A 10,191-nucleotide genomic window follows, 5' to 3' on the forward strand; every position below is an offset into this window, starting at 1 on the left:
GATCCACGAAGTCGGTTAGTTCTGTTGTTGTTATGGTTAAGAAGAAGCGTTCCTAACATGAGCTTAAAAGATTTGGAAATATGTTTACTTGGAAACATAATTGCTTTGGAGTGTTGTGTTTTGAAGTGACACTTCTGCATGCAATAATTGAGTTGAGAGGAATACTAAGTACATTTATGTCATAATAAGAAAATGACATCGCCTATAAGGAGACACCCCCAAATTGCAGATGATTAATTTTTATTGTAACATCTTTAGTAACATATCTAGAAACTGTCATCCCCCTACACAGATATAGATGTCTAGCAACCAGTTTCTGCCAGAAGAGAGCCATTCCCAAAGAGTTCTTGTTGGAGACCTCTTGGTGACTTGTGAGTATATTTGAAAAATACCACCGTCCAGAGCAACATTTGGAGCTAGTTTGTCTGTTAGGTTGTGAATGTTGGTGGTTGAGAGCTGCTTCTTGTTGTTAAGGCAAGAAAGTGACTTTTTCAGAAGTTTAGAACAAATGTCAGGATTTATTACCACCTCTGCTGTCACCATCACCATGCTTTGAGTTTTTTGCTCTGTGTCCAGCATTCTGCTGGGTAATTTATACATGTCACCTCATTCGATCTTCCCAAGGATAGTCTGGTATCATCCACTTTAATGTGAAGGAAAAGAGGCTGGTGGAGCCAGGCAGCTTGTCACATAGCTAGTATGAGATGATATGGGGACTTGACCTTGGTACATCTGGCTGTAGAGTTCCTGGTTTTAGCACCATGCCAAACTGCCTCCCAAGTGCACATGGGTGATCCTCCTCTGATATGAACCCTGGCCAGTAATTTTAAGCCAAGCAGGATGCTGCTCCCAGGTTCCAAATCAATAGCATCGCAACAAAATTGATGCAGATTCTTTCCCACCCAATCCATTGTGGTCAACTGTTTTCACCAGGGATAAGACAAAGGAGACAGAGCAGGGAGTACATCACTCTGTCTCCACTTGAGGGACACATGATGAGCTTACAACTTACATGCAAACTATAGAAAGTCTCCACTCCTCCTCTTCTTTTTCCTCCCCCACCTTCCTTTGCTCCCTGTGTCCATTAAGCCATGGTCACAGATGTGCTGCCTCTGTTTACCGGCTGCTTTTCGTGATGGCTCATGACTGTCTCATGGCATGAATATAGTCCTTCATAGGCCACCTCTCCCAGGAGGCAAGGAATTGTATGTGCTGTATGGTCATCCCATTTTCTAGGGGTTTTGGCTAATCTGATACTTTACAACCCTTCCTGCAACCCTCTTTTCACCTCGTGACTGTGATGACCAGTCCTTTCTGTACCTGGCCAGAACACCTTCTCACACCTGGCAGAAGTGACATGCCTATGCTGCAGACAGGTGTGCCCTTGGGAGGAGACAGATGCAGAACAGCTGAGTGGGATATGAGGGTGCAAGATAGATGGAAATGACCCATGCAGATCTGTTCCAACTTATTTATTACTTATTGTTAAATAAAATGAACCAAAAATAAACCTCCTGATACCTCGAGGGAACCATGTGCACTTGCCAATGTATCCCCCACCTCCCCCATCACCCGTGCCTGGCACATGATAGACGATTTGTAAATATTTATTGAATGAAGGAAAATGGCAATTTGGTTTAAGTTCGTTCTTTGTGTTGGCATAATCCTTACTTAAATGATTGGTGTAATGAATGTATCTCTCGCACTGCGACTAGTTCACATCTTCAGATCTTGAGGGTATGAGAGCAAGACAAAAAATCAAACCCTAGGATGGGAACGTGAAGTGGCTTCCAGTCTTACATAGCAAACCACCTTGACGGGTTCTGGGCTCGGCTGTCTCTAGGTTTCTTTCTTAGTGACAGAGTTTATTTGGGATCTGGGTTAGCGGACTTCAGGGAAGCAGGCCAGTTGCTCTCAAAGCATGGGCTTTGAGGCGAAATCCCTGATTCTCACTTGGGGGTGGGCAGGTCCTTGCTGTGCCATCTCCTCCTCTGGACCTTCTGACAAATCCTCATGTAGCGATTGGATTATGCCCACTCTAGAGATGTAATTTCAGTTTTTGATGAGAAAATTTAGCCAAGAGACCATGTTAAAATGCACCCGCTCTTTGGCTAATGATACTTTCTGCACCCGCCCTCTGTAGAGGGCATTTTTTCCTGGTGCCAAGTGCACCCGGAGCCCCTATTCTATGTTGACTTTCATCTCAATTAGCTGTGTTGGTCAGAAGCCCCCTGACTCGAGCTTCCTCTCTGGGGGCAGTTCCAGGTGACTAACTTCTAGATACGCAGTTATCATGTAGGAAAAAAAATGACCCAAATGTACGAACAGCATTAAGTGTTCTGACAGTGAAGTAGTGCTTTTCTCTTCCTGGTGTTTGTGTGAAATGATCTGGCAAAATAGATGCTGTAGAAATAATGCATTTCTGTGTCTCCCTTCTTAAGTGATGAATGTTCTTGGCTCATCACGGGATTTCTTGCCAAATGCGGATTCTGCTAACAGAAGGAATGGGAGCTTCCGATGTCCTCTCGTGACAGAGGGAATACAAAATTTCTCAGGCTTGTCTCCTTCTGTGTCATGAATGCTAAGAGGTGCTCTTATGAAGGGCTGTGTTCTGCCTAGGCCCTGCTGTGGCTGAAGCCACCAGCTGTCTTGCTCAGGCACCTCTGGCTGCCGCACCAAGTTGGGGGAGGGGGAGCAAAGAGCATCCACATGATCCACCCTGTCGGAAGTTGTTCCATGAGGGGCTTCAGTTCAGGAAGGCATGCGTGTGAAAATACAGCATTTACTAGAATCCTTTGCAGTGGAAATGCCAAGTCGGAAAAACAAAGGAGCACTGGGGTTTGAGGTGGCTCATTAGGAGTGGACACTCTGCTGTGGGCTTCCACAGACATCCTCCCAGTAAGACCGCAGAGCAGCCCTGGAGGACGGGCATTATCCCTGGCATCCTGAGTGAGGACACTGAGGTCCAGGAGGTTCGAAGACTTCCTTAAAGTGACGCAACCAACTGGTCCAAATTGCTGCTATGTGTGACCATGAGATCTCTGGCTCTCTCCAGGGAGCCCCACCTCCCATCCCTTTGCCTATTCTGGCCTCTCCCTGTGCTGTGTCCCACATCCTGGCCACTCCAGCTGCTGACTCCTTGTCTCCATCCCGTTTTGCCTCTCTCCCCTTCCCTCCGCTCTGCAGCCTGAGTTTTCTCAAAAGCACACATCTGATCATTGATCTCTCCTACCCTTCAACCCTTCAATGGCTCTGGCTGTTGCCTGTCTCCACCTCCCCCTCCACCCTGCCCAAATCGGGATGAGGTCCTGGCTCTTAATCTTAGCCTACCAGCTTTGATGACCTGGCCTCTGCTCACCCTGCCTGTTACCCAAGTTCCCTACCTTGGCCCTCCATGCTCTGGTGAAGTGGAATGTCAGGCAGTTCCTGGAGCCTGGCAGCCTCTTGTCTCTGGAACTTCACACCCGCTGCTCCCTCTGCCTGACGTTCGCCTCCCCTGTTGCACTCCACCTTCCCAGCCTCGCCATCCTTAAAGGGTCCTGTGAGGTGGGAGTTGCTGCTGTGGCTGCCCCAGCAGGGCACTTTCCGTGATGTGTCTTCATTGCCAGTTTCCTCACGCAAGTGTCCTGACCATTAGACTGCACGCTTGCTTAGACTTCGCTTCACCTGGCACTGCGTGCTGGTGTCTAGCACCTGCCTGGCGCGCTAGAGACACGGAGGATAGTTTGTGGAACACATCAATTGTGGGGTGCGAGAGACAGGATTCAAAGCCAGGCCGGCTTGGATCTTTAATCTGGTGGCACTGCTGTCTCTTCAATTTTTGTCTTCCTCTTTGTCTTGTGCGTGTTTACAGGGACCTGCTAATACTTTCCTAGCTCCTCTTCCCGGTCAAAGGAAAAATGCTTTTACGTGAAACAAAAGTAATTTACAGCGTAGTCCTTGAAGCTGTGGAAAATGAAAAGCTCCATTGCTGACACAGCTGTGTGAAGAGGCAAACCCCAGGAGGAGAAGGAGTTTGAGGCCTTTAACCTCTAGCTCTTTCTTGGTACCTTGGAGGACAAAAGCTGACTTGTCACCCACCCAGAGCCCCATGGTAATTTCTAGCTGAGGCTCCAGGGCTGCCTTTAGAGTGGGTTGTTCTTCTGCCTCCAGGTATTTTTATTGTCAAGAGCCATGTCAGCTTCTTTAGGGCCAGGCTCCAAGTTCACACCTTCAGAAGCCCTGTGAGGAATGGTGTCCACTTCTGTGACATCACATGTACCCTGGCAATGTGGCTTTTGCTCACTGGGAACAGCTGCTGATCTTGTCAACTAGTGATATCTCCAGTTTTTGGTATTTGATTCTCTTGCTGAGTCTAAGCTACTGTTGGCTACAACATCAATGAAACAGGTGTTTTTACGGCAGTGTAATGGGCCCTCTGAAACAAGTTTGCAAATATTTAAGACTGTCAGTCTTCTACTCCTCTACCACCAAATTCAAAAGACTGAGCAATTAGAAGTCGGATGCTAGGTTTAAAAACTCTCTCTCTAACCATTTGACTTTCAGCAGCTGACAGAATCTCTCTGCCTCAGCTCCCTACCTGCAACATGGGGATAAAACTTGCCTCTCAGGGGAGTGAGAGGATTAGACAAATTAATATGTGAAAAGCTTCTGGCATCGTGCTGGGCCTGTGATACACATAAGACTAATTTTACTGACTTCCTTAGATTCTGCTAATGAACGCATGTCACTTAACGACATAGACTCTAATTGGGATCACATTCACCTAAAGGAATTTGTTTATCAGGTGCCTGTATTCTATTCTAAATATAACCACAACTTTTATATTTTCTAATTTCCAAAATAGTAAGTTTATTATAAAAATTAGAAAATACAAGTAAGCAAAAAGAAGAAAGAAAAAAATAATTTGTAATTGCACAGCCAGCTGTAAATAATTTTCAAGTCACACTTCAGGAAGTTTGGCATATGTCCTCCTAGCAGGGTGGGCTGTGTGTGTGTGTGTGTGTGTGTGTGTGTGTGTATGTGTTTGTGTATATTAGTGATTTAAAACAAAAAGTAATTACTGTCTGTAATATATTGTAACATGTTTCCTACATTTTTGGACACAGTGTGGGATGGCTGTGTGGATTGTTGTACTATTGTGGCTCAATCTGTCCAGTTGCTGGAGGTGAAATTGCTTGGATTCCTACCTTAAGTGCCTTTGTAATGGTATTGGTATATACCACAGTTCTAAGCAGCTAAGGGCTTGCAATTGAGCTACTATCATTGGGCTATTCTCTCTGTTCTTCAAATCTTTTGATTCCAGCAAAGTAAAACATTTCCTGGTAAGAGTAAGACATTACATTATTCTGACCTGATCCAGTAGGCATTCACACATCTTGAAAAGGCAGAGTGTTTTTTGCTTATGGCATAACTTCCCCAGAGTGCTGAGAAAGTAGGATACACTTAGCCCATTTGCAAAGAGGACCTTTTGGCCCATGTCATGAAGGGAGAGGACTCAGGCAAGAACAGAACCAGTGAACTGCTGAGTTTGTCCCAGATCTGGAATCCTGGGCTTGGCAAAGAGCTTCATGTTGAGATTAATTAGTTATGTTATAGGCACAAGTGGTCTTAGGAGACTGACAAATCTCCATAAAGCCAGCAACTCCTTTTCACAGAGGAGACTCAGAAGAAGATAAGATGCAGGAAGATCTAATTGAAAACTTGGGGGAACATCGGAGTTAAATAAATGAATTTCCTTCTAGAAGTTTGTTGGGAGAGAAACGCATGCAAGTAACAGATATGGCCAGAATTTGAGGGCCCAATATAAAAATCAAAAGATTCAGGTAAAGGTTAATTGAGAAATCTATTTTATTTTTCTTTACCTTAAGCTCCTATATCACATTAAGTTAGAGATTTACTTAAGACAGAGATTTATTTCACTGACTCTGTAAATACCAGGCTGACATTAGTTTTGTTTTACTCACTTCTTGAACTTTGTGTTTTCGGTTGTGAGTCAGCCTTGGGAATAAGCTGGCCTCTGCCATTGGCTTTTGGAACACATCTGGCAGGCTGCAGAGAACCCCCAGGATTTTTGGCTCCAAAGATATTGGCTTGCATTTGGACTCAGGGAAAGTTTCCAGTGATTGCCATTGAAGTTTTTTTCAGACACCAGAGGACGCTGTTAGCTTGAGCCAGGGTTGGGCTGGCCAGGGTCCCAAATCCCAGGCGAATCTAGTCAACATCCCAAAGGGTGAGGGGTGTGGGCCACCCTTTGTCTTAGTCCATTTTGTATAGCTATAACAGAATACCACAGACTGGGTAATTTATAAGAAGAGAAATTTATTTCTTACAGTTCTGGAGACTGGCAAGTCCAAGGTCAAGGAGCTGATATCTTCTGTCTATATCAGCGCATGGGGCAAGAAAGCCTCTTATTAGGCACCACCTCCCAACCCTGTTGCACTGGGGATTAAGTTTCCAGCACACGAACTTTGGGGCACACATTCAAACCATAGCACCCTTCTATAGCCATGAGAAAATGCAGCTGCTTACTTGCATTGTCCTTGTAAAAGTTCTGCAACAAGCTTCATCTAAAGAAGTTCTGTGAGTGTCTACTGTGGGCTGTGGTGGTGACCACAGGGACCTGTCCTCATCTCTTGGGCCACACAATCTACATTGCCAGGAGAGATGAGCACAGAGTGCTTTGGGGGCTGGGGTGGAGAGTGCAGCCTCCTTGTCTTGGGTAACCGGGCCAGCTTTGCTGGGGAAGAGGGGAAGGCTAGAAGAAGGAATAATGGTTTTCTGGGTGAGATGTGTGAAAGAGGCCCTCAAGACAAACACATAAGAATTTTATGGATGTTTTCAGGGAGCAAGGAGAAGCATGAAACTATAACTCGTGGTTCATTGCAGGACTATACAGAACAGTTCAGAACATCTAATAAATAATATAGCAGATGTCCATCTTGGTGCAGATTCAGGTGGTCTAGAAATAGCACTTTATTTCTTTAGGATCAACTTAATCCTGAGAAACTCCAAGCCCTTGGGTCTGATGTTCAGGTCAGACGTTCCAGTGCCTGGCCTGAGGATCACTTCCCACCTTCCTGCTCTGCCAGTGTGTAGTGGTGGGTGCTGGGAACTTCATGTGTAGGGTCCTACTGCTGGTATGAGTGAGAGGGGGATCTTGCTGCTCCTAGAACCCATGGCCAGATGCCCCCAGCCTCACCTCCAGACTAAGGATATCCTTTTAGTCTTGGGGATCTGAGGAATTCTCTCTGTTCATTCCTAGCCTTGCAGTCCCTCTTTCTGTCCTTAAACCCTAATCTTGTCTTTCAGCACATCCAGTATTATTGCCAAAGGACTTGGAGATGTGACTAAGGAAGGGAAGCGTTTTGTGTGACACACACACTTACACACACACACAGTTTTCCTCGGGGTAAGGAAAAACAGAGCCTCCTCTCCATTTGCATTTTTCAAGGTAAAAGGTGGGAAGAATGAGGAGAAAATATAAATTTTTATCTCAAAAATTATCCTGTCATTAAAAAGTCATTATGTTTTCCACTTCAAAAATGACTGTCAAGGTTTCTGAAGCCAGAGTGAGGTGTGGAGCCCTTGTTTTTCCTCAGGGCAAGGGGTTAACTGAGTCAGAGTTGCCCTGCAAACAAGAATAAACATGTAGCTCCCAATATTTTTAATTTCCCAGCCTTTTGATAACTTTATAAATGTAATGGGTTTATCTTGACATTAAAAGTGTTTTGACTCCATTTGGAAGGTTCCTATTAATAAACAATATTTATTTTCAGTTGGAATAAAATGAAATCTTTAGTTAAACCAACTTTTTGGTCTTAGGACCATTTCACAATCTTACCAGATATTGAGGACCCCCTAAGAGCTTTTGTGTATGTGGGTTATATCTATTGATATTTGCCATATTAGAAATTAAACCCAAGAAATTTAAAAAGTAATTAATTCAAAAGATAAAAAAATGATTACATGTCAACATAAATTACATATGTTATGAAAAATAACTATACTTTTTAAAACAAAAAATTAGAGTGGCATTTTTTATTTTATTTTGAAAGTCTAATATTTGACTTCACAGAGGACAGGTGGATTCTTATATCTGCTTCTGTGTTCAGTCTGTTGTGATTTATTGAAATCTGTGAGGAAAATCCTGCTCCACATAGACATGCTTTTGGAAAGGGAAGACTTCATGGACCCCTGAAAGGGTCTCAGGAACCCCTAGGAGTTTTGGGACCATTCTGAGAACTGCTGGTTTAAACAGATAAGTCACTAGGGTGTGCGATGGGTTTTTAATGAAAAATTGTCTTAAACAAGAATCTGAGTAAACTATGGGACAAATCAATCCCCTATGAATAGACAAATGACAGAGTTTGATCGGCTTAAGGTTTATTCCGTTCCTGGGTGATAGTTACGTTTCCAAGGAGAACCAGGATCAATTTTTACATTTATTCCTAGTTTGCTTAATCATTTTGAAATACATTCCAGTATCCCCAAATCCAACAGAAACAATGCTATTGTAATTTTATTTTAATGTGTTCCTTGTTGATAGATGTGCTTTGACATCACAGTTGTGGTGTTTTATGGAATCATGTGTTGCTCCCTCCTTACAGAAATACAAAGAGTATGAGAAAGATGTTGCCATAGAAGAGATCGATGGCCTCCAACTGGTGAAGAAGCTGGCAAAGAGCATGGAAGAGATGTTTCACAAGAAGGCTGAGGCAGTGCGGGTGAGTGCCTTGTTTCTGCTCTGTGCTGCCTGGAGGCACACAGGCAGCCTCAGGGGCTGGCACAGATGCCCTCCTCTCAAAGATAGAAGTTACATCAGCTATTACGTCAACATGTTTATTTCTTCCATTTGGTTAACCAGGAAAAGCAGTAACTAGGGACACATTCGCCCTTTTCATATAGGGTTCTGGTGCCAGTTTTCTTATAATTTTATGCCTTCAGCAGAGCTGCCACTAATTGTACAGCTATAGAGGGTGGGCCACAACTGTGTGTTTCATTCACTAATTGCCAAAAATCGCTTAAAGGCTCATTGTGGTTCAACTAAGCAACTCTAAATAAGTTAAGCAACACTTGCCAAAATGTGGAATTGAAAATCTCAATGGGGTAAACGATGTCTAGATGAAGTTGGAAGTTCTCCTTACCTCTATTGGAACATTACTGTAATTATTATGTTCGTTTTGACCACTAAGAGCTCCATGAAATTTCAAAATATCAGCCAGATGAAGGGAACTGCAGTGCACATGTGTATCATCTTGGATTTCCAAGATGACTTCTGACTTTATTCCTGTTGGCAACTGGACAGGCATCTTACATTCTTGATTTAGGACACGTGAATGTTATAATATCCTGCACTAATGCCATATTGGCACAGAATTGTGGGTAAGAATTACAATCTCGGGCCGGCCCAGTGGCGCACTGCTACAGTGCGCCGCTTGGGAGCGCGGGTTTGGATCCCACATGCAGACCGGTTCCCGCTCACTGGTTGAGCGAGGTGCAGGCGCGGCACCGAGGGTTGCGATCCTGTTGCCGGTCCCGGTCCAGTGCGGGTGCGACACTGAGGGTTGCGATCCGTTGCCGGACACGAAAAAAGACAAAAAGGGGAAAAAAAAAAAAAAGAATTACAATCTCAATTATTCTTTATTTCTAACGTATAGTTTGCTTACCTTTCAGTTTTAATAATTATCTCCAGAATCACTTTGTTATAAAAGACCACTTCCTACTTCATACTTAATTGGCCAAACCAAATTTCTTTTTTAAAATTTTTTACTTTTATTTTTTTCGTTAAATTTTTATTTTGTCAATATACAATGTATTAGATTATTATGGCCCATCACCGACACCTCCCTCCCTCCTCCCTCTCTCCCCTCCCACCCAAGAATGTCCTTTCCATTTGCTTGTTGTAACAACTTCAAAAAAGTATAGTTGTTATATCTTCTCCCCCCCCCCCCCCAGTATTTTTTTGTGTGTGTATGTGGGTGAATTAATTTGTTTATTTTTAGCTCTCACCAATGAGTGAGAACATGTGGTACTTCTTTTTCTCTTCCTGACTCTTTTCACTCAATATTATTCTCTCAAGGTCCATCCATGTTGTTGCAAATGGCAGAGCGAGCCCAAACCAAATTTCTACAAGTTATTTCTGCCTGACACCTGATAATCCCACATCTTTGCTTGTCTCTAAAACATTTT

The 10,191-nt window shown here is 43.7% G+C and overlaps 1 protein-coding gene across 1 annotated transcript in view; it reads left to right on the plus strand.

Moving 5' to 3' along the window:
• Positions 1-8,609: 8,609 nt before the first annotated feature.
• The window catches only part of LOC103592515 (voltage-dependent calcium channel subunit alpha-2/delta-3), a gene marked incomplete at both ends in the record, with an annotated part of 280,594 nt that continues 279,012 nt past the window's right edge, over positions 8,610-10,191 (plus strand). Inside the window, one exon of the mRNA XM_008575267.1 lies at positions 8,610-8,726. Coding sequence (XP_008573489.1) covers positions 8,610-8,726 — 117 coding nt within the window. The remainder of the gene's footprint in view (positions 8,727-10,191) is intronic.

The sequence above is a fragment of the Galeopterus variegatus genome, unplaced genomic scaffold, assembly GCF_000696425.1.
Source record: "Galeopterus variegatus unplaced genomic scaffold, G_variegatus-3.0.2 Scaffold1165, whole genome shotgun sequence".
NCBI lineage: Eukaryota > Metazoa > Chordata > Mammalia > Dermoptera > Cynocephalidae > Galeopterus > Galeopterus variegatus.